Source organism: Plecotus auritus (assembly GCF_963455305.1).
Source record: "Plecotus auritus genome assembly, chromosome: 7".
NCBI classification, from domain to species: domain Eukaryota; kingdom Metazoa; phylum Chordata; class Mammalia; order Chiroptera; family Vespertilionidae; genus Plecotus; species Plecotus auritus.
The window spans coordinates 12,786,519-12,808,542 of record NC_137774.1 but is presented as its reverse complement, the minus strand read 5'-3'; the positions used below and the strand labels follow the sequence as shown (position 1 = coordinate 12,808,542).

The 22,024-nt window shown below is 59.4% G+C and overlaps 2 protein-coding genes across 6 annotated transcripts; both read right to left on the bottom strand.

Moving 5' to 3' along the window:
- Positions 1-118: 118 nt before the first annotated feature.
- SPATA20 (spermatogenesis associated 20) lies at positions 119-8,625 on the bottom strand. Of its 3 annotated transcripts, none has more exons than XM_080677974.1 (17): positions 8,415-8,515; positions 7,517-7,655; positions 7,250-7,429; positions 7,090-7,154; positions 6,765-6,919; positions 6,546-6,689; positions 6,246-6,447; positions 5,771-5,901; positions 5,337-5,441; positions 5,050-5,124; positions 4,743-4,952; positions 4,462-4,654; positions 3,985-4,153; positions 3,522-3,733; positions 1,651-1,850; positions 651-731; positions 119-503 (listed from the first exon to the last, which is right to left on the bottom strand). In XM_080677974.1, exons 2-17 carry the CDS (start codon positions 7,591-7,593, stop codon positions 333-335), a joined length of 2,370 nt encoding a protein of 789 aa, XP_080534100.1. In that variant the 5' UTR covers positions 7,594-7,655; positions 8,415-8,515; the 3' UTR covers positions 119-332. The 3 variants fall into 3 exon arrangements, with proteins under 3 accessions (XP_080534100.1, XP_080534101.1, XP_080534099.1); XM_080677975.1 differs by having other exon boundaries at positions 7,517-7,557; positions 8,415-8,503; XM_080677973.1 differs by lacking the exon at positions 7,517-7,655 and having other exon boundaries at positions 8,415-8,625.
- A 2,496-nt stretch (positions 8,626-11,121) lies between these two features.
- Positions 11,122-21,892, bottom strand: EPN3 (epsin 3). 3 transcript variants are annotated; one of them, XM_080678515.1, is made up of 9 exons: positions 21,582-21,892; positions 17,741-18,444; positions 16,637-16,755; positions 15,539-15,667; positions 14,518-14,605; positions 13,817-14,086; positions 13,522-13,638; positions 13,177-13,404; positions 11,122-12,985 (listed from the first exon to the last, which is right to left on the bottom strand). In XM_080678515.1, exons 2-9 carry the CDS (start codon positions 18,300-18,302, stop codon positions 12,651-12,653), a joined length of 1,848 nt encoding a protein of 615 aa, XP_080534641.1. In that variant the 5' UTR covers positions 18,303-18,444; positions 21,582-21,892; the 3' UTR covers positions 11,122-12,650. The 3 variants fall into 3 exon arrangements, with proteins under 3 accessions (XP_080534641.1, XP_080534643.1, XP_080534642.1); XM_080678517.1 differs by lacking the exon at positions 21,582-21,892 and adding an exon at positions 15,875-15,955 and having other exon boundaries at positions 17,741-18,433; XM_080678516.1 differs by lacking the exon at positions 21,582-21,892 and having other exon boundaries at positions 16,637-16,725; positions 17,741-18,433.
- Positions 21,893-22,024: the final 132 nt, after the last annotated feature.

The following is a 22,024-nucleotide window of genomic DNA, read 5'->3' as shown; positions in this document are numbered from 1 at the left end:
GGGGCAGGATGACCTCTGAAGGTGAAGGAGGAATTTGAGAAGGCAGAGGGGTCAGTTAGGGGCTCCCAGAAGGAGGGGGCCTGGCTGCTAGGCCTGGGCTGGAGTCTGAGGCCCCTCTCTCACAAGCAAGGACAAGGCCCCGGGTTACCGCGGGACTTAGGTTTATTTCAAGGTGAGTGGGTGCCCATGCGGTCAGTGTGGATGGCCAGGTCACCTGGTGACAGGGTGTCCAGGGTTGGCCGCAGGCTCTGCGGGGCCCTACAGGGCTCATTCTCTGGTGGGTTGGGGAGCTCCGCCTCCTGCTCCAGTCCCAGCCCAAGGGGGCCAGGCAGTCAATGATGCAGCAATTTTCGCAGTTCACTGGGCTCAGTGATAGGCATGGAGCAGGCTTGATTCTCACACACGTAGGCGGTGGCCCGGTCTTCTAGCCGTCGCAGGGTACTCAGAAAGGGCAGCTGGCGGGACAGGAAGCTAGAGGGGTCCCCATCGGCCAGAATCAGCACCTGGGTGGTGGCAGGAGAAAGGGGGTCACCTGGGGCTGCTGGGACACTGGCAGGGCCCACTGAAGGGTTTCCTCTCCCCAGGCCTGCAGAGGAGGAGATGCTGGGGAGCTGAGGAGGAGAGGGCAGGGCCAGGTTCACAGCGCACACCTTGTTAGGGATGTAGATGGAGTGGACACACTGCACCAGAGCCTTGGTGTCCTTGGCCTGGGGGTCTCCACAGATGACGATCTGGGCACAACAGGAAGGGAACTCAGGGACCCATCAACCATAGGGGCCCCAGCCCCCCTCACTCGGGCACTCTCCAGTGTCAGGTGCAGGGGGCTGGACCCAGACCTACCAGGGCTTCCCCATCGTCCCTTCACTCCCACATATCCTTAAGAAGAACGGGACGCTGCTCAGCATTCCCCAGACCAGCCACCAGGAGGCCGCCTCAGATTCACTGATGGGCAAGTAAGGACACATACTCACCCCCCACCCCCCCACACACACGTACATGTGCATGAAAACACGCAAGGTGTCATGCCTAGTGGTAGTGGGGACACACACACATGGGCAGAGACACCTGCACATGCACACACACACACACACACACTCACACGGTACAAACACACAGAGACCCATACACAGAGAGGCAGAGTCATCACATATGCCCACATGGAGGCAGATACCACATATACAAGCAACGACACACACACACACACACACACACACACACACACACACACACACAGGGAGAAATATACAGGTAAATATGCAAACGTACAACATATACCTGCACACACACCAGCAGACCCAACTACACGGTACACGGAGACATACAGAGAAACACTTCATCGGCCCCAGTGCCCACCACCCATAGGGCCCCTGCCTCCTGGCCCCGGCGCTGAGAGCCCAGTCACAGGCACTCACAGAGGCACCTGCCTGTGCCAGAGGCCTGTCTCAGACGCACACTCACACAGACTCCTCCACCTGCACAGAGTGGCCCTAACGGCTGTTCCCGCCGAGACACCTGCGCACAGACACTCCTAGGTGGCCACACACTCATGGGCCTGAGCTCTGGGGGACGGTCCTACGTCCCCATCCCCCCACTGTGGCACTAGCTTCCCTCCGACCCAGGCTCCCAGCCCAAGTGTCCTCAGCACTCCACCTGCTTGAGAGTCTGCTGGTGGGCCGAAAGGGCTCGGACCATCTCGGGCAATGCAACGGGGACACGACGCATGCGCTCAGAGAAGGCCGTCAGCAGGCACACACACTTGTCTATCCAGTCCTTGTGGCCCGTGAAGCCGTGCAGCCGAAGCAGGTTGTGGGCTGACACGGAGTTGGCGCTGGGCTCTGCCCCATCCTGGTCTGCAGGGAGCATGGGGGCAGAGCCATAAGGGAGGGTCCCTGGACTCCAGGACCCTGCCCCAGGACTGAGGCCAGGGCAGCTAGAGGGATGGAGGAGGGGAGCCCTGCCCACCCACCCTGGCCCAGGTCTGAGTGGAACGCCAGCACAGCCATGATGGTGCTGTTGCTCTCCCACATGCATACTCACCTCCCTTGCCCTAGAACGGTAAGGCATTACCCTTACCCAGAAGTTTGGACTTCAGGTTAAAGACATTAGTACATTATTAAAATGTTTTTTAAGTGTTTTTCCTTAGCAGTGGTCGGCAAACTCATTAGCCAACAGAGCGGCAAACCACGGCTCGCGAGCCGCATGTGGCTCGCGAGCCTTGCCGACCACTGCCCTAGATGAACTGTTGGTTCCCTGGTTCCCCCATCCCACTGATGACACCTTCGTTCAACCACCCAGCTGCCATCCAGGGTGGCATTCTCCTTGTCCCTCCCTTTCTCTCACCTCCCACTTCTAATTTCTCCACGACACGGCTGGGTCTGTAGCCAGAATAGACCCAAATCCTCTACGTCTCCCATCTCACACTTCTCCCTGGTCCAGGCCTTTGCCAGCGCTCGCCTGAACTGAATGCCATTAACCAACAGCCTCCTAACCTATCTCCCTGCTTCCCCTGCCCCCATCCCTTCTCCACCATCAGTCAGAGTGACATTCTTAGAGCTAATCAGAGCAGGTCACAGGCCACTTAAAACCCCTCAGAGCCTTGGACTCCTTGCCACACCTACAAGACCTGCAGGGAGCCAGCCCCCTCCTCACCTGGGCACTCTCTCTCACAAGCTGATCTCTGCCTCCATCCTCCATGGCTCAGGCTGCCCTTTCCAGGCCTCTCAGAGGCTGTTCCCTCTGCTTGAAATCCCCCCTCCACCCCCACAACTCCTCATGACCACAGGGCCCCATCTTGTCCTCCGACCCTTGCTTAAATGAACTTGTCACTGGTTTAATCTGACCTCCCTCCAGCTGAGTTCTGTTCCACTGTTGTTCTCGCTCTCAGTGCCTTTTATTCATTCAACTAATGTTTCTTGAGCACCTACTATGTGCCAGGCCTGTGCTAGACCCTGGGGATGCAGCAGTGACAGAGTCCTGCTTTCAAGACCAGGGGAGGGGCGGGGGGGGGGACCATTAACAGACCAGACACATGAGGTGATGGTAAGCGCTACTGAGGAAATTTAGGGGACAGGATGCAGAATGAAGGCCTCATACTTCCTCATGGCACTCACAATTTTAACTATGCATTTGTGCGTGCATTTTTGCATTAAGTATTAAGTTGTCTCCCCTACTACACTGTAAGCTTCGTGAGGGGAGGAAGCAAGTCGGCCTTGTCCAGTATATGAATCCAGGCATGCCAGTTACTGTGCTAAGCATATTCACAGAACAGTTCATCTTTGCGTCAACCCTGTAAGGTAGCACCAGTGTTAACTCCACTTGGCATATTAAGAAAATGAGACTGAAATAGAATGAGACCAGGCCAACGTCACTCGGTGAGTAAGTGATGGAGATGTGTACCCAGGAGGGCCTGGCCCCTGCCCTCGCTGGCTCTTCACCACCCACCCAGATTACGCCGCCTGCAGGGTAAACCAAGCCCCCGTTGGGTCCAGGAAACCAGGCCGGCTCTGCAACCCCTCACTGACCATCCTTCAGACGCAGGGGCAAGCCAGCCCCCAGCTCAGCCTCACTGCAGAAGTAGCCGCCACCACGAGAGTCCCAGAAGAGCCTGTCTTGCGTATCCTGCAGCCTCAGAGCCCACTCGAGCCATGCACTCTCCAGCGAGGCCTCGTACAGGTCCAGCAGGCCCCGCACCACGAAGGCGTAGTCCTCCAAGAAGCCCCAGCAGGGCGGGTTGCTGAGAAGACAGGCATGGGGAGGGGAGAGAGGCTTTCACAGAAGCGGCCCTTTTTGTGCATTCTTTCATTTAACACGAAAAAATCTACCTCTCCTGTGGGTACCGTTAGCCCATTTCCCGGATGAGCAAGTAGGCCCAGCCGGCAGATGGCAGAGCCAGGATTGGAGTCTACCCAGAGGGGAGGATAGGAGCAGAGCTAGGCCTGGGTGCCCAGGGAGACAGGCCTTCCTCAGCTGCTTGCCCACCCCCACCTGTGCTCCACGGTCCCCCCAGATCCTGCGTAGCAGGTCCGCATCAGACGGCTGCTGGCCACGTCAAACATGTGTCGCTTCAGGAACTTGGCACCATTGGTGGCGTAGTTGACCAGCCTCTCCATACCCAGGACAGCTCCGGTCACAGCGTAGCCAGATACCATCAGTCCTAGAGGGGGGTGACACCAGTGGTCGTGAGAAGCTGTCCGGGGCCCTCCAGGTATGTCCCCTCCCCTTATCCCCCCCAAGCCCTGATGCCGCTCTGGAGCCACTCAGTGAGGGGGTAGGACTTGGGCTCCAACACCAGGCAGGGCTGGGCTCCTGGCCCCTGTTCATGACCTTGGCTGAGTTACTTAGTCCAGAGATAATAAACCTGATTAGGGAAAAATGAATACACGGCAGGTATCGGACACACGGAAGGGGCCTTGTGAAGGGTAATTCTATGAACGGGTCGGGCTTCAGACACGGCCGCCCCACCGTTCCAGGCGGCCAGCATTTTGCTGTCCAGGTGTGGCTTCGGCCGACGTTTCCGGGCCTGGAAGAGCTTCTCCAGCCCTGTATTGAGCAAGGTCCGGACAACCTCCACCTCCAGGCCAAAGCGGGCAGCGGTCAGCTCCAGGGAATACCGGACGGTCAGCACGTTCTGGCCCTGCAGCTCCCCCTTGGGGTCCTGCGGAGAATAGCTCTTGTCCGAGAGAGTCCCGAGCCTGTCCTCCTGCCCAGCTTCCTGCCCCTCCCAGGCTCCCAGGAGCCCTCACCTGACTGGGGCTGATGTTGCCGGCCTCCGTGAGCCCGTAGTGCTTCATGAGGAGCTGGCCGGAGGTCAGCGGCTCCGTGGCACCCAGCACGGGCTCTGGGAGCAGCTGCTGGACCTCTTTGATCGTCCACACATAGAAGGCGCCCTCTTTGGGCGGCATGCCCCGCTCCGGAGGCGAATCCGCATCCTCTGCGCTGTAGAAGCCTCCGGACTGTGGGGAGGGGAGAGTTGCTGGCCCCAGCCTTCGGCGCAGCGGAGGCCCCGAGCCCTCCCCGCAGCCAGGCCCGCCTGCCTCAGTGGACACACACCCGGTGACTCAGGTTCCGAGCCACATACTGCAGGATGCCTTTGGCAACGTCGGAATAGAACTCATCACCAGAGATCTGAGGGGAGGAAGGAGGCTGTCAACAGAGGTCCCCGGGCAGCCTAGGCACAGGGGGGCAGGCAACATCCTCCCAGGAGGGTGAGGAGGGGGCCTGGGTACTGGCCTTATGGAAGGGGATTAGGAGTGGGGTCAAGGGGGAGCCACAAGTTACCAGAAAGACCCTGGGAGGAGCAGCCAGGAGTAGGTAGATGGGCTGGGGTCAGGGGTCACCTGGAAGGCCTGTGAATAGGCCATGGCAAGCTGCCCCTGATCATACAGCATCTTCTCAAAGTGGGGGACGTGCCACTGGCGGTCCGTGGAGTAGCGGTGAAAGCCCTGTACAGGCGGGACATGGGTCTGAAGCAGGGGTCCTCAAACTACGGCCCGCGGGCCACATGTGGCCCGCCGAGGACATTTATCCGGCCCGCCGGGTGCCGCTGCCTGTCCTGCTTAGCAGCCGACTCATCCCGGGCCAGCAGTGCGCATAGGAATTTGTTCATAGTTTTTTTTTAAACTATAGTCCGGCCCTCCAACGGTCTGAGGGACAGTGAACTGGCCCCCTGTTTACAAAGTTTGAGGACCCCTGGTCTGGAGGCCGACCCCAGCCTCTGCCTCCACCCCACGGCCTCCTGCTGCCCCCTCTAGGGAGCATCTAGCCCCCTCACCTGCCCTATGTGGTCTCGGATGCCTCCATTGGCCATCATTTTCAGGGTGTGCAAGGCCATCTGCTGGGCCCGGGAGCCATCCTGGGTGAGCCGGTGGCTGAGCCAGTAGGAGAACAGGAAGCTCAGGATCACTGCGGGCACCAAGAGGACGTGGGAGAGAGAATGGCGGGGACAGAGGGTGCAGATCTGGGTGGTCCGCAGGCCTCTGGCCAGGCTGGGGTTAGGATTTCATACAAGGCAGTCTCTCTGACAAGGTTGGGGTCAGGGGGTCAGTGGTCAACCCAGAGCACAGAATGTCTATATTCAGGTCAGTGTCAGGGTCACTGCTAAGGTCTTAAGTCAGGTCTTGATTAGATAGCTACTGACAGGATGGGAATATGGAGAACGGGAGGATAATGACCAAGCCATTGACCAGGACAGGCATCAGAAGGCCAGGCTGGGGTGAGGCGAGCATGGGGCGGCGGGGGGCACTGACCTGGCGTGGGGAACTTGGGGGCCTCAGCGAAGCCGCCATACTCCTCATCATAGCCCTCATCCAGCTGCTGGAAGCAGCGACTGTTCATGGTGGCAGCAGAGGGTGGCAGCTGGCGGTCCCCCGTGCTGATCTCCGACCGGGCCAGCAGGGCTGTGGTGACACGCTGGCTGTTCTCCAGCAGGGCATTCTTATTCTGCTTCCACTGTGCAAGGCAGGAGCAGACCTGGAGGTCAGCTTGGGTGGGGGTCCCTTGTTCCCTCGCCCTTGACCCCTGCCACCACCACCCCCATTCACACCCACCTGATCCCGTATTCTTAGCAACACTGTACGGAAGCCAACTCGGGTCAAGCCATCCTCAGGGGGGAAATAGGTGCCCCCCACAAAGGGCTGAAGGTTGGGAGTCAACCACACACTCATGGGCCAGCCCCCACCACTGCTGGTGGCCTGGTGGAGAGAGGGCAAGGGTGAGGGGGATGGCCCGCCGTGCATGCACAGTCCCCCCATGGGAAGACCACACACCTGCACGAAGGTCATATACACTTTGTCCACATCTGGCCGCTCCTCCCGGTCCACCTTTACACTAACAAAGTCCTCATTGAGCAGGCGGCCAATCTCCTCATTCCGGAAGGACTCCTCCTCCATCATGTGGCACCAGTGGCAGGTGGAGTACCCCACTGGAATGGGGCCGTGGGGCCACCGTGGGGACCAGTGACTGGTTGGAGGGGTGCCAGCCAACGGGGCCCAACTGGACTGTAGAAACCCTGACCTCTGGTTTCTGGGAGGTCCTCTCCCCCTATCCACCACCACTCTGCTCCCCCCATCCCCGGGGAGGCAGTTGCATTACCTGAAAGGAAAATGGGCTTGTTTTCTTTCCTGGCCTTGTCGAAGGCTTCCTGTCCCCAGGGGTACCTAGGCCCGGTGGAGTGAGGCGTCACTCACTAGCCCCGGGTGGAGGAGGAGCTGAGAGCCGGCCGCCCCAGGAAGGGCATGGGAAAGGCACTCACCAGTCCACAGGGTTGTAGGCATGTTGCAGGAGGTACGGTGACTTCTCACTGATGAGACGGTTGGGGACCTTCTGGGGCGTGGACTGGGCGCAGTTGGTGCGGCTGCCCTTCCCTCCAGCAGGCATGGACACTGAACTGCTGACCGACACGCTGCGGTCCTTGTCCCGGGAGGAGCCACCCCTGCACGAGCAGGTGGGTCAGGCCAGGGGTCTCCCTCCACCACTCCAGAGGCCCACTCCACCCCACCCTGCTCCCAGCCCAACCCACCTTTCTGAACCACGGGGGAGACTGTGGCCTTTGTGCTCCCCCTTATGTTTTGGGGGGGATGAAGAAAGGTGGCTCATTGGGGGCTCCCTGCCAGGTTAGTCTCCCCCAACTTCTCAGCATTTAACCCCAACTTCTCGGCCTGGCGGTGGGAAGGATGATGACTGTGAGGTCAGGGCAAGTCACAATGGGCAGAATGGTTGTTCAGGCTCCATTCTCTCCCCCTAGCCGGGCCCCCTCCCCAGGATGATGGTTCTGGAGGCGTCTCTCTGGCATGCCTGGCGTGGGATCTGGGCGGAAAGGCCGCCCGTTGCCGGTGGCTGGACGGGCGGGGTGAGAAGAGTCGAGTCTGGGACTGGAACAGGTTAGGGGCTATGAGAGGAAAATCAAGAGAGAACTCCCCCACTCCACATCGACTCACTTGGCACTTCTGTGGGGCCAGGTCCTGTATGGGTCTGCCAGGACCCCTGGTAAATCAGAAACTGACCCTGATTTCAGGGGGCTCAGTCTGGGAGGGCGGTGCTGTAGGGTAACCTAATTAATGACAGGCCTCTGCACCAATAAGAGCTGTGATAGGCCAGCCCAGGATGCTGTTAGACAAGGACCCTGGCCAAGCATTGGGGTTCAAGGAAGGCTTCCTGGAGGAGGGGTCAGAACGGAGTCCTAGGGGAATTAGCCCTGCAGCTGGAGGGCAGGGGCTTGGAGGGGAAGAGGGCAGGAGGACGCTCCTGCCAGGGCCAGGACCCGGGGCGCCAACTGGGGCGTGCAGAGGGGGTAGGGGTCAGGCGTGAGGGGCTGGCCAAGCATGCACTGAGTACCAGCGCCCACCCGCCCGGGATGCCTGGAACTGGGGCCCAGCAGGCACAGGGCACGCAGTAGCGACCCACTCGCCCGCCTGTACCTGCGGCTTGAGGCGAGGCAGGGTCTGGCGCGCAGCAGCAGGAGGCCGCTGTACAACCAAGTTCGCGTGCGCAGCATGGCTGCTCCAGGTCTTGGGCCGGTGCGCTGCGGACAGGGAGGGAGGGAGGGAGGAAGGGAGGGAGGCCGCAAGGGGCGGGCCCCGGCAGCGACCTAACAACACTCCGGGCCGGTGACTGGTCTCAGAGCGCCTCCTGGTGGCCGAGCGCGGGATTCCATACAGGACAACCTGGGATTGGGATCACCTGGGTTTGCGCGCAAAATTGGGTGGACTTAGACCTAAATCAGCTGTCTCAGGGAGGATCACCCTCCTGAGAACATGGAGGACTGTGAGGATGCCAAGGCCGTGGAATGCCAGAGCCTTGGCTTATTTTGTCAACCCTTGCCCATTTTACAAATGAGAAAGGAGGCCGGAGCAGAAGATATGGTTTGTCTGGGCCCATCCAGCCAGTGAGCTTTACCTCTGTGCCGCCTCTCCATATCAAGGTCCAGCTCAAATCGCACCCACTCCAGGAAGCCTTCCCTGACCAATAATGACGAACCCACTTTATGTCCCATCATATACTTTACACACTTGTCTCATTTGCTACATTCTGCCAATATTTATTAAGTGCCCCCCACCCCCACCCCACTGCCTACCAGACACTGCTAGTTACAACCGTGGCAGAGAGAGACCAGGCACCTGCCCTTGTGTTGCGCACAGTCTGATGAAGGAGGTAGAAGCTAATCTGAAAGCCATACAAATGAAGGTACAACCACCCACCGCGAGAAGGACCCTGACTAAGTATAACAAGGAACCTGGTCAGGTGGGAGAGGCAAGGAGGGAAGGCTTCCCTGAGGAAATTGTGTTTGTGTAGCAGCCATCAGAGAACAAGAGGATGGAATCTGGAGACAGCAGGTGGGGAGTACTGGGGACGCAGGAAGAGGAGATATGCAAAGGCCCTGGGGCAGGGCAGTGTGAGTCAAGGCTGAGGAACTGCAGGAGGCCAGCCTGGCAGCAGTCCAGAGCACAGGGAAGAGAGGCAGTAGATGAGATTGAGGTTTGGGGGAAGGGAGGGCCCAAGTCTTTGAGGGACTCCTGAACTGGGAGAGGGAATTTTGTTGTTGAGAGCAGAAGAAAGCTGTTGAAGGGCTTTGGTCAGGGGAGTGACCCTGCGTTTTGGAAAGCTCCCTCTGACTTCCCAAGGAAGAACGGCCTGGAAAGAGGCAAGAGCAGCAGGAGTGGTTAGGAGGCACGCGCAGGACCAGAGGAGATGGTGCAGGTCTGCACCAGGTGGAGGTGGAGACAGAAGGGGATGTAGGAGTGCTTTGCAGAGTGGGGCTTGTGCTGGGTCCATGTGCTGATGAGGCGGTACAGGGAGAGGCTTCGGTGAGGATTCATGAGGTCAATTCTGAACATGTTGGCTTGAGGAGCCTTTGAGACACACAGGTAGACATGACAAGGCTCCAGAATGCAGAGGAGAGGTGGGTGGGCTAGAGGAATCTGGGTGTTCAGTGTGGAGACAGTGCGGGCACAGGAGAGATCATCCAGGCAGACTGTCCTGAGAGAAGGGAAGCGGCCTTGGGTCTGGCTGGGGAACTCAGGAGTGCATCCATGAAAGACAAGAGAGGAAATGGCCACAATGTCAAGGGCAAACCAGGACAGGGTGGCACCCCAGGACAGAGAGCTGCAAGGAGAGGGGGTCTATGTGGTCAGACTCCAGAGAAGCCAACTGGGATGGGACACAAAAAGGTCTGCGAGCTTTAGCAACTTGGTCATTGGCGGGCCTGGCAGACGCTGTTCCAGTGAAGTGAGGCCAACAGCAGAGGCTGGTGGAGTGGGTTGAGGGGGCAGGGGAAAGGAAGGGGACGCAGAGAGTACGGACATGTGATGTGAGAGGAAAGACACTTTCAAGATGGATGAGGCTAGTTATGACCAATACCAAGGGGAAGGATTCAGTTTAGAGAAGGCAGTTGATGATATGGAGGAGAGGAATCTCTGGAATGACAACAGGGTTGGCAAGCTGGAAAGTCTCATGGGTGCTCCCTGGGAGACATGAGGGCAAGATCAGAGAACAGGGAGCCTGCCGTGAATGTGGAAGAATCCGGGGTGACATCCACCTCCAAAGTGTGACCATTGGTGAGGGTTGCTGAGATGGCATGGAGATGCCAGGTCATCCTCTTGGACAACAGAGTCACCTGGATTTAGCAAGACCTGGTGAGTAGAAGGCTGTGAGCCAAGACTGAAGCATGGCAAGAATGAGGTGGAACTTGGCCCTTGGGGTGGTGGCAGGAGGAGGCAGGGACAGCCCAGTGTTCCCAACCTTCAAGGAAGGAGGGGTCTTCCAGGAGGAAGATGGTCTGGAAGCAGCTCAAAACAGCACCCCTGGGGGGAAGAGGGTCAGGGAAGCATTGTTCCCACGGCAGCCAGTTGAAAAGAGCCCGAGTAGGGGAGGGGTGAAGGGTGGTCAGTGACCAAGGATGGAGACTATCTATGTGTGTGTGTGGGGGGAGGGGCAGAAGACAGATGGGGGCTGGATTTGCACTGCCTGGCAAACCAGGAATGAGGGGGATGGCAGGTTAATCCGCCTGGTTAGCCTCTGAAGAGGGTGAACCCCGGGCCAAATGGACAGTGACCTCGGAGGAGCCACATAGCAACCTCATAAGGAAGGAACTCTCGTTCCCATTTGACAAGGAAACGGAGGCAGAGTCAGAGAGAGGTTACGTAATTTACTCAAGGCCAGGGAGCATAACCACTTATTACTAAGTGATTATAGTATTAGTATTACTATGTGCAAATCTCGGAGCAGAGTTTTGAACTCTTGTCATTCTGACTCCTAAGTAGGTGCTCTTGTCCATGTTGCCTTTCACAGCCAAGGTGGGACTCCCTGTAAAACAAAAAACAGCTCCTTTCCCCACCCCAGCCTTAGGAAGGAGAGCAGCACTGTGTGTCTCCCGAAACCCCAACTTTGGTGTTTCCGGCCTATGGAAGGCTATTTTCTCCCTGCACCCCAAAGTGGGTGGGGCTGGCAGCAGGTTGCCTGCAGGGCCAGACCCTGAGCACTAAGGACGCATCAGTGCCTGGTGGTCCAGTGGTTGGAGAGCATTGAGTAGAAAGGGAGGGAGGGTGACCAGGGTGCTCCCCAGGATGAGGTAACAGCCCCTCCCTCCCCCGGCTTGGTTTCCCAGATCCCACGTAAGCCTTCAGGCTCCCTCTGCATGGCTGAGATTGAGTTTATTGCCAGCCCTGGGAAAGGAGGGGAGGGTAGCGCCAGATTGAAAGTGACTCAGTATAACCAAGGAGCTTGGGGCTCCTGTACCTGGCTGGCCTGCCCCACTGAGTTCTGGGCTCCGGGAGGCTGTGGGCTTAGTGTTGCTTAGTGGTTTCTCCACAGTCAAGCCAGCACTTGGTTCACGACAGTCCGTCAATATCTGCCAATTAAACCCACTGTGCAGCCTGGGACCTCAAAGCCAGTGGAGCCAAACTGTCTGACGCTGGGTTCCCAGCCCCACTCTGTGCTGGCGTTCTGATGTTGAGCCTCAGTCTCCTCCTCTATAAAATGGGTTTTGCACTTGGTTTAATGCTCTGCTGTCCTCATTTTGACATTCTTAACCCAATTCTGAGCAAGGGGCCCTGCATTTTCTTTTTGAGCTGGGCCCCACAAATCACGTAGCTAGTTCTGAATGGGAGTCATGTTACCTACTTCAGGGGGCGGTTGCAAGAATTAAAGTAATCTGTCTAATAAAGTGCTTAGCTCCTAAGTGTGTAGTAAATGGGTTCCTTGCTGTTCGATCACCCCAACGCCTATGTGTGACAAATGAATGAAAATGATCAAATGAGTGAGCGCTTAGGGAGCATGTGGGAGCGAAAGTGCCAGGCTGAGGGGGCTGTGCGGGACGGGGGAGCATGTTTGTGGCCCACGTTGTGGAGCGATTTCCATAGCAGCCGGTGATTTGCGGTGTGGTCCAGACCTGGCCGCCACGTCCCGCAAAGAGTCCACTTGGTGAGAGCCGAGACCCTGGGTTCCAGTCTTTATTGCGGGGACGTGGTCTCGGCCGGAGCAGTCGTCAGTCTCTAGCTCCAGGACCTCCCAAGGATCTGGGTCGCCCTGGCCTCGGGGTGGAGTCTCAGCCATCCCGGGCTTCCCCAGCAGATCCTAGCCACGCCCCAAAATCTGGGGAGCAGGACGGCGGTCCGGGTCGGGGGGCGGGGCCTCACCCGCAAGCCGGTGGCCGGTGCTCAGAGGAAGGGGTTGGTGCCGGCCTGCGGGGCGGGGTGGAGCGGCCCGGCTGAGTCCAATGAAGGTAGCAGCGGTGGCGGCAGGCTCGCAGGCGGCGGCGTGAAGGCTCCGGCCCGCGGGAAGACACTGACGGAGGCGGGGAGGGTCACGCCGGCCGGCACGCTGCTGAGGGGGAGGGGCAGGGAGGTGCTGTAGGTCATGGAGCTCAAGGGCGCCCCGAAGGGCCTGCCTGCCGCAAGGCCCAGCGCCGGCGACCCGGTGCGCATCTGGTTCAGGGTTGGCCTGCCCGGCTCGCCTGCGCCAAACGGGTTGGTGGGGGATGGAGCGCTGAGATCTGCAGAACGAGAAGGGAGGGAAGGTTTGGAGTGGGCTTGGGGCATAGCCCTAAAATAGGAGGGGGACAAGATCTAGGGTTTTAGAAATAAGGAAGAAGAGTGAGATTCTAGGGCAAGGGCTGGGCTCTGGAAGGAGGTGCGGAGGGAGGGGAGCAGTGTTGAAACCTTGCAGGGGGCAGGAGTGTTCTACCTGTCAGGAAGGGGTTCCGGGTCTTTGCAGCCTGGGGTGTCTTGACTAAGGAGTCAAGGTTGACCAACGAGGATGCTGAGGGGCCCAGGAAGGACTCAGGTGTGCGAGCTCGGGCCTCCTTGCTGGGCTGGGTTAGGGCTTCCCCCACAATACCCAGGTCAAAGGCATCTGGCTCCTTGGTACCATTTTGCTTGGAACTGGGGATGGGGTCTCCAAACAGGTCCAGCTCTGGAATACAAATGGTCGGGAGAGGGGCTGCTCACTCTGCAGGAGGAAGAGGGCAGAGGCCAGCTGTAGGCAGGCCCCTCATTCCCCGGAGCTGTGTCATCCCTGCCTCCTGCTCACCCACAGGACTGCTGGGTTTCCCCGAGGGCAGGGCCTGGGCACCCTCCAGCCCCTCCTTGGTCTCTGTGGATACTGGAGGTTTGGCAAATGGATCAAAGGTCGAGGCGCCACCTAGAGCTAGCTCAGAAAGAAAAGGGAGATAAGATGGGTTGGCAAAAAGAGCAGGCATTAGACTGACCTCTTTCCAGGCAATCACCCCTCCTAACACACAGGATCTGCTGCCCCTTGGCCCTGGAGAGAAGGGGACCCAGAAGTCCTCCAGCCTCTCCCCCCTACCCTCTGGCCCTTCACTTACCAGGTGTGTTGGACGTTTCCACCAAGGCCCCCCAGGGGTCAGCCCCAGTGTTGGGGAGTTTGTTGGGGGAGGAATTTTGTGTCCAGGGGTCTGTAGTGGGGGCTCCAGCAGGCAGCACTGGGGTCCGGCCCCAGGGTTCAGAGGAGGAAAGCGTAGGGGGCAGGTCCCATGGCTGGCTTCGGGACAGGATGCTCCCTGAGGGGACTGGAGACCAGGGGTCTGCAGAAGGCCCCCAGGAGGAGCCGCTGGGCTCTGTGTTGGACCTGAGACCTGAAATGGGAACAGCATAGACATGATCCCAGGCTCCCCCTGGGCCTTCCCAGTTACCCAGGCCAAGTTTCGAGGCTAAGGGATCCATTTCACAGATTCGGGGTGCTGACTCAGAACCACCCAGCAAGCTGGAGCCCAAATCTAGTAAGCTATCCCAGGCGCCTGGACTCCGGGCGTGGGCAGCTCAGGCCACGTCCCAGTCAGGGACTGGCTGGGACAGGAAAGCCCGGGTGACGGGCAACAAGAGCACATTCCTGAGATCATTTCCCATGAGCTGGGTTCTTCAGACGTGCTCCCCCTTCCTCACTATGACACCATGCCACCGAGGAAGCTGAGGTTCAGAGACATGGGTGGCCCTCAGCTGTGGGAAAGGGGGTGCCAGCAAGTGGCCGGGAAGGAAGGGGCTCTCTGGGGCCAGCCTGCATGCCCACCTGGGATGTCCCATGGGTCGGCGGAGCAGTGTGTGGAAGGCGGGGCAGGGGTGGGTGCGAAGATGTCCGCCAAGTCCAGGATGGAGGACTGTGGAGAGGAGAGGCAGCCGTGGCTCAGAGGAGGGCGGGCCCACAGGAAGGCAGGCCCTGACCTGTCATTCTGACTCCAGCTCATCCTCTCCATCCATTCCGTAAACACCGAGTAATGATCCCTTGCCTCTGCACAGTGCTTCCCAGTTTGTTTCCTCATCCATTTAGTGCCTGATTTCCCTAACAACCTTGTGCAATAGGTACGGAAGGGGGTGCTGTGCCCATTTTACCGATGTGCTGGCTGAGCCCCAGAGAGGGGGAACAATTTGTCTGAAGTCACACAGCCAGGGAGAGACAGAGCTGGGCTAGAACCCAGGCCTGTCTGACCCTTCCTCAACTGTTCTGCTCCTCAGCCCATCAGTAGTAAGACTGGTCATATGACTAGCTCACCTCCCTAAGTGTCCAAGAGGGACTGGCCACAGTGAACATGCAGAGCCAGCAGAAAAGGGGCAGACACACCCCAGGGGTAGCATGGACAGCTTCGGAGGGTGGCCTTGTTTCCAGCAGCTACCCACTTCCTCCTCTTGAAAAATATGCACATGAGCTCATATGCCGGAGTCCGCCCCCAGTCTTGATCCACACCTCACATCATCCTAGCATGTCAGAGCTGGAACTATCCAACAAGCCCACTATATAGAGGAGGAAACTGAGGCCAAGACAACAACGTGCCCCAGTCATAAAGTGGCAACAAATCCAGCTCACGGGGTCTCTGATCAGGGTCTTTGCATCCCTTTGCCAACAGTTTGGTCACCAGCTTATGCATTATGGGACCTGACCCAGGAATGCGGCACCCCCTCCACCCCCATTTCATTGAATAAACACTTAGGTAGTGCTTACTGTATACCCAGCACTGCTCTGTAATCTTTGCAGATATGAACTCAGTTTATCTCCCAGGCTCTTGCCAGCCCACGCACCCCAGCACCCTCCCTACCTGGCTGGTTTTCAGCTTCTCTTCCTCCTTTCTCTCTTCTCTCTCCGGCTCTCTTTCCCTCCAACGGTGGGCTGCAGCCCCAGCACCATTGGCCATGGGGGAGTCCTCTCTCCGACAGGACCTCACCTCCTGCAGAAGGCACAGAAGGAGTGAGGAGAGCGTGGGCAGCCCAGGCTGGCCGTGAGGGGACCCAAGCTGAGTCGAGAAAAGTGCAGGGTGGGAGGCAGCTGAGAGGTTAGGCACCTGGGACCACCAGGTGAAGCGGGAGGAGCCTGGTTAGTGCCCCTTAGCACCTCCACCAGCACCGGCACCAGCACAGGAGGCTCAGCCCACTACCTTCTGGTGCTCCTGCCGGCTCAGGCGAAGAGCCAGCTGCAGCTGCAGGTCCTCGTCCCTGAGGGAGGTTGGGGGGACTGGCTGCCAGGGAGGAAGAAAAAAGTGAACTTGGCCCAGCCCTCCTACTCCTGGGCCCACAGGCAACATAGGTCCGCACAGGGCAGGGGAGGGAGAGAAATGCCCACCCCAGGCAGCAATGTGGTGTGGCCTTCCCCACGTTGAGAAAGCTCATTCCTTTTTTCCTGGGTCCCCTGAGTCTCTGCGGGCCCTGCTCCTGTCTGGTCTACCTGGATCCACAGAGGTGATGGCAGAGAGGAAGGCAGCATAGAGGTTGTCCCTGCCCGCCCCCCCCCCACCCCGCCCGCCAAAGGATAGCTGCTGGCGGGGGTAGTGGTGGTGGTAGCATGTCTCCGTGTCTCCTGGGAATGTGTGTCAGCAAACGCATCCCCTTCCCTTCTGTGAGGCGGCCTCAGGCCCGTACCACACTCACCCACTCCCAGCCCACGACACACTCACCATCCTTTCCAGGCCCAGCAGAGGGGACTGGGAGCTGGAAGGTGGTCCCTGCAGGGACAACCCCAGGGACAGACAGGCCCCGTGCTGTCCTTGGGAGCAGGACTAGGGCTTTGGGGCCCAGAGTAGGGTAGCCCAAGAGTCAGGGTGTGGGGATGCAGGCACCTCTCCTTCCTCCTCCAGCTCCCTCCCCATGCCACCCCTAGTCCAGCTGTAGGGACCCCTGGGCTGCCTGGGAGGGGGCCTCACCTTCTCTGCCTCCTCGCGGCTCATGGCCAGGGCCAGCTGCAGCTGCAGCTCCTCTTCTCCCGATGTCTGGGGCCGGGCCTGCTCCAGGTCTGAGGTGTAGCGGGGGGATGAGGAGGAAGCTGCAATGACCGTCATGGCTTCTGTGACCACACAGGTGCCCATGGGCTCCCACACCCCTTCCCGTCCAGAGATGAAGGCTCAGAGAGGGAAATGGGGGGGGGGCGGGGAGAGAAGAGCAGGCATCCCAGGGCCCCAGGGGGCCAGCCTGTGTGCTTGGCCCTTTCTGTAAGGTTTCCTACCCACCCCATAAAGATTCCAGTCCCTCCTTTACAGACCCCCAACAGCTCTGACCCCCCAGGCGGTCAGAATCTTGCAGCAAGACTTGAACCCAGGTCCCCCGACTCTTCCAGTTGGGCCCCATCCAGCCTGAGGTCAAGTGGGGTGGGAGGGTGAGATACTCCAACCAAGGTCACATCTCTCAGAGCCCACAGCACAGTGCCAGGGGCTTTCTGAAAGGAGGGCCATTCTGAGTAAATCTCAGGCCAGGGAAGCCCGCACCACGAGGGAGAGGAGGGTCAGGAGCGGCTCATCGGCCACCACCATTTTCATGGACAGGGCCCTTGAGTTGATGGGGGGTGGGGGGTGGGGGGTGGGGAATGCCACCAATGGAGCACGGTGTGCCATGTGTCTGGGTAAAGGGCTGAGGACTTTCCTGGGCCTGGTCTCATTCATTCACGCATCGAACAATTGAGGTAGATAAGATGGCCCCTATTTAATGGACGAGGTCGCTGAGGTTCAGAGAACTGGTTGTCCAGACCACACAGCCTGGAAGGGGCAGGGGAAGGGATGCTACTGGACTCCAGAGCCCGTGCTTCTACCCCACACCGTCCTACCAGACAGTGAGCCACCACCAACAATAACAAATGCATACCAATGTTACTGTTTACCCTCGCTTGTTGAGCATGACTATTTGCAGGGCATTTTGCCTCACACTTTACTCTCCTTATCTCACTGAATCCTCATGACATCCCTCTGAGGTCCCAGGGCCAGGACTGGAACTCAGACCCCTCTCTGTCCCCAGCCGTGCACCCGAGGCCCACTCACAATTGTAGGAAGACGGAGAGCCCCTAGAGCGGCCGTAGTCCTCGCCCTGGCGGCGGCTGAAGCCCAGCTGCCCGCTGCCCATGGCCATGCCCTCCAGTGCCATGCGCTCCTTGGTCTTGAGGGCGTGGGTCCGCTCCTGCCGGAGGCGCTCCTCGTCTTTGAGCAGGGCCATCACCTGCTTGACCTTCTCGCGCACGTTGACGCCCTGGTCTTTGCCGTCGCGGTCGATGTACTGGAAGTCCTTCAGTGTCTGGATGGTGAAGAGGTTCTCTCGGCACTGGTGGGCCACCCGCTCCGAGCCCGTCTTGAGCAGGTAGTCCAGCAGCGTCAGCGCCTTGTACACGTGCCTCCAATTCTTGCCGCTGTCATTGAGCCGCCGCCACAGCATGCCCATGACCTCAGCGAAGGCCACCGTGTTGAAGGTCAGGTCCGCAATCTCGGACATGAGCGAGCTGGGCGGGCCCCAGGGGTCATTGCTGGTGGCCTCGCGCACCTTGATCTCCGCCTCTGAGTAGTTGTGCACGATGTTCTTCACCTGGCGCCGCAGCGCTGACGTCGTCATGGCTGGGGACTTGGAGATGGGCGCCCCCCGCCCCAGCCGGGGGTGGAGGGCCGAGGGCCACCGTCGTCGCGAGGTCACGGTTTCCAAGGAGGGGCCGCCGTGCTCTCAGCAGGGCGGCTGCGTCCTTGGGTTCCACATGGGTCTGAGGAAGAGAGGGTTTGCAACTCAGGGGCAGTGGCCCAACCCGCTGGCCACACAGTCACCCCCTGAAGGCCTGTGCAGGGTGTCCCCGCTGCCAGGAACAGCCTTTAGCAGGCCTTTGTTATGTTTCTTATTTTAGTTATGATTTAGCAGGCACTTCTAGCTTTGCACGCGCATTTATCCTCACCATCACACTACAAGATGCTATTATTATTATCTCCATTCACAGAGGGGAGAAATGAGGCTTCGAGCGGATTAATTGACTTGTCCAAGATCACAGAGCTCATAAGTGGGGAGTTAGGATAAAGCCCGGCAGACACACCCCAGTCCTTACCCTTCTTGGGGGACATGACAATGACCCCCTCAGGAATGCCTACTCGCCTAGCTTCTGCTTGGGTCCCTCTCCCCTTTCTGCCAGGATCTAGCTTAAGACCTATCCTTTCCAACTTCTCAGTCCTCACTTTTCTCTCCTCATATTGTTAATTTTGTAGCTTGATTCACTTAATACTATTTCCTGGGGCCTTCTGAGCTAGACACAGGGCTCAAGTCCTGGTGCACCGAAGCCCAATTGAGAGGCTACAGACAATCACAGCCCAGTGTGGGAGTGCAGAGGAGCACAGGAAAATCCGGGGAGACTCCCCAGAGGAGGTGACGATCGAGCTGAGACCAGAGATCTGAAGCCAAGGGAGAGGAAGAGTGAGCCAGCAAGGTGGGAGCGGGGGAGGGGCGGCTCAGAGGGAAAACTGTGAGCTGGGCCACGTGAGGGAGGAAGGAGTATTGGGAGAGGCTGCCTCTCAGAGAGATTTAGCCGCCACCACCCACGCTGTACACACAAGAGCACTGAAGCCAGAGCGGGGACATGGCCTGCCCACAGCCACACAGCATGTAGGTGGCAGAGCTGCACTAACACCGAGGTCTCCAGAAGACTATTCCAACGTTTATTGTGTCACCACTTTTGTAATTAATTCATAGGATTGCTCCACTGTCTCAGCCCCACCTTCTCAGCCAGAAAGTAAGCTCCCTGAAGTCAAGGCCAGTCTGGGCTCCCCAAGGGCCCAGGGCCCAGGGCCAGGGCAGAACTCTGATACCCCAGCCGCAGGGGAATCAGGGCCAGCCTATGCCCTCCCCGCGGCCACGAGAGCAGGCCATTTGGTGAGAGCAAACACAGGCCCAAGTCAGACAAATGTTCTCCCACGGCCCTACCAGACCCCAAACCAGAGTCCTCCTGCCATCACCATTACTCTGTATGGGTACACACGGGCATGGGCGCACACGCGCGCACACACACATACACACACACACACACACACACACACACACACGCGCGCGCGCTGCCTGGACCTGCAGGGCCTCCACTTCACCAATGAACCCCACCAGCACCAGCACCCACAGAGGCTGCACCTCTCAGCTCTGCCTTGGGACTCAGCGGGAGTCAGAAGGAGTTTGTTCTACCCTCCCTCACCCCTAAATTCAGCTCTCCCTCCAGCCCAGTCCTGCCAACACTGGGCTCATTTCAAAGGGGCCCGCGGGCCTCCGTAGTTTGCTTCAGGGCCCAGGGGCCTAGGAGAGCTTCACCCAAATGCCGGGGTCCCACGGGGGACCCGGAGGGATGGAGAGCTCTTCATGAAAGCACTGCCTACCTTCTGTCTGCTGTCTTTCTGTCCAGCCGGCCTTCTGAGGGGATGCCACTGGCCAACACTTGTTTAACTCCTGCCCTCCCCCTCACTAGTGACTCAGAGCTGTCTTTACCTCTCTAACCGGTGGGCTGGCAGGTGCCAAGAGTCAGGATGAGAAATAATTGTGCCCCAAAGCCCGCCCTGAGTGCATGCCCCTCCCGGAGCTGGCCGCCGAAACCAGCAGAACCAGTCAGGCATCCTGACTCCAGTGGGAGCTGTGCCTGGCCCTCCAGCCGCCAGGGGTAGTGGGAGGGGCCCTCGGTGTGGGCCCTGCAGCCCTGCCTGGACTTTTCTCCGGGGAGGTGGGCACGGCGGAGCCTTCTCTGCACACCTCTGCCCGAGCTGGGGGGAGGGAGGGGTCAGAAACACCTGGAGTCCGAAGGGAACCAGGTAGGGAGGAAGAAGGGGGCAGGGTGAGGCCCAAGGAGCGTGGAGGGGAGGGCGGAGGAGAGGAAGGAACGCGGAGGGAGCGGCTGGGAGCTCTGCCAGCGGTGTTACAAGCGAAGGGTTTTATCGAACACAATATGCCCAGAAATAAAAGGGAGTGAAACAGAAACCAGCAGCCGATAAGGCGGCAGCGGCGGCGGCAGTGGCGGCGGGCAGCCCGGTATGGAATTACTGCAGTGACCTTGAGCCAGACCCTGTCAGGTGGAGGGAAGGACACTGAGAAGGCAGGGCCTGAGAGGCCAATTCAGAGATGGGGGAGAGGGCAGGAGGGGCAGGAGGGCAGGGGAGGAGGGAAGAATCCACTGAGGGGGGAGGTCAGGGGCACCAAGGGCCAGCAGGGGGTGGGACCAGCGTGGGGAAGGGGGCAGGTGTCAGCTCTCACCTATATTAGGGTCCCAAGGAGAATGTTATAGGGGGGAGGGGGCTGCTGTTCCCAGGGCCCAGAGGACTGGGGGACCTGTCAGGACTGGGGACCAGGTGGCATCCCCAGAGTGAGGGTTCAGAGAGATGGAAAGAACCCAGATGTGTAGAATTTTTCCAAAGTGTGTGGATGCCCCCCGTGCACACCCCCTCCCATCCTCTGCTAAGGCAAACTCTGGCCCCGGCCCCCATCAGCTCCAGCAGGCACAGTGGGGGGAGTGGCAGTGCCCTAACTCTTGGTGCTGGAGGGACAGGGTAGTGCCCTCTGGCTCTGAGCTTAGGTACTGGGGGCACTGGAGCTGGGTAGGGGATGCCCTGAGCCTAAAGGTGCACCGGGGCTGAGGAGAAGGGGTTGGTAGAGAGGAGCAGGAATCTATGGGGAATGCCACCAAAGATGCTAGTCCCAGGATGAGGAGCAAGCCCCCTGTCCTCCTTCCTGGGGGCAGCAGGGAGGGAGGGGCTGCAGGCAGGAGAGCCACTGGAGGCCCACTCCACCGCCCTGCCCTCCTCACCCCTTTCCCCGCAACCTGGGAGGGAGACTAAGCCCCACACCTCCTATTAGGGCCCCGCCACTGCCAGGGAGGGGCCCGCTTACCTCTGGTGCAGGCTCTGTTGGTCCCTGCCCCGGGACCACAAGCAGCCTCTGCAATGACCCTCCAACCTGCAGGGCAGGGGGACGGCACAGCTTCAGGAGCGTCCCCAGAGCCATCCACCACGGACCCTTGTCCGGGAGACCCACCCTCTCCCAGGAGGCGCAGACCCCTCGGAAGGGCAGGGCGCAGCAGGGTCCCCAGAATTGGCTGCAGCTCTGCCTCTTGTCCGCTGGTCTCCTGGATGACCGCCGGCCGGCAGGCAGCACTCCGAAGGAAAGTTGCTCAGCTGGCCGGGCAGGTCTGCCTCAGCAGTAACAGGACACAGGAGGCAGCGCAGGCAAGTTAACCCCTTCCTGCTGGCCCGGCGGCCGCACCTTCCGAGGTGGGTGGGAGGCTTGCCAGCTGCCAGTGCCCCGGAGGTGCTGATGGAGAGCCTGTGCTGGTG

What these genes read in the sequence shown, in the direction of transcription:
- SPATA20 (XM_080677973.1), bottom strand. Translation starts at nt 8,491, where the DNA reads ATGCTGCGCACGCGAACTTGGTTGTACAGCGGCCTCCTGCTGCTGCGC. An exon ending in CCCCAAGTTCCCCACGCCAG is followed by an intron (nt 5,902 to 6,245) that starts GTCAGTGCCCCC and finishes TGGTGCCCGCAG; the next exon opens with TGATCCTGAGCTTCCTGTTC. An exon ending in GCAACATCAGCCCCAGTCAG is followed by an intron (nt 4,655 to 4,742) that starts GTGAGGGCTCCT and finishes TATTCTCCGCAG; the next exon opens with GACCCCAAGGGGGAGCTGCA.
- EPN3 (XM_080678517.1), bottom strand. Translation starts at nt 18,302, where the DNA reads ATGACGACGTCAGCGCTGCGGCGCCAGGTGAAGAACATCGTGCACAAC. An exon ending in GCCGGCAGGAGCACCAGAAG is followed by an intron (nt 15,668 to 15,874) that starts GTAGTGGGCTGA and finishes TGCCTTCTGCAG; the next exon opens with GAGGTGAGGTCCTGTCGGAG. An exon ending in CGACCCATGGGACATCCCAG is followed by an intron (nt 14,087 to 14,517) that starts GTGGGCATGCAG and finishes TTCCCATTTCAG; the next exon opens with GTCTCAGGTCCAACACAGAG.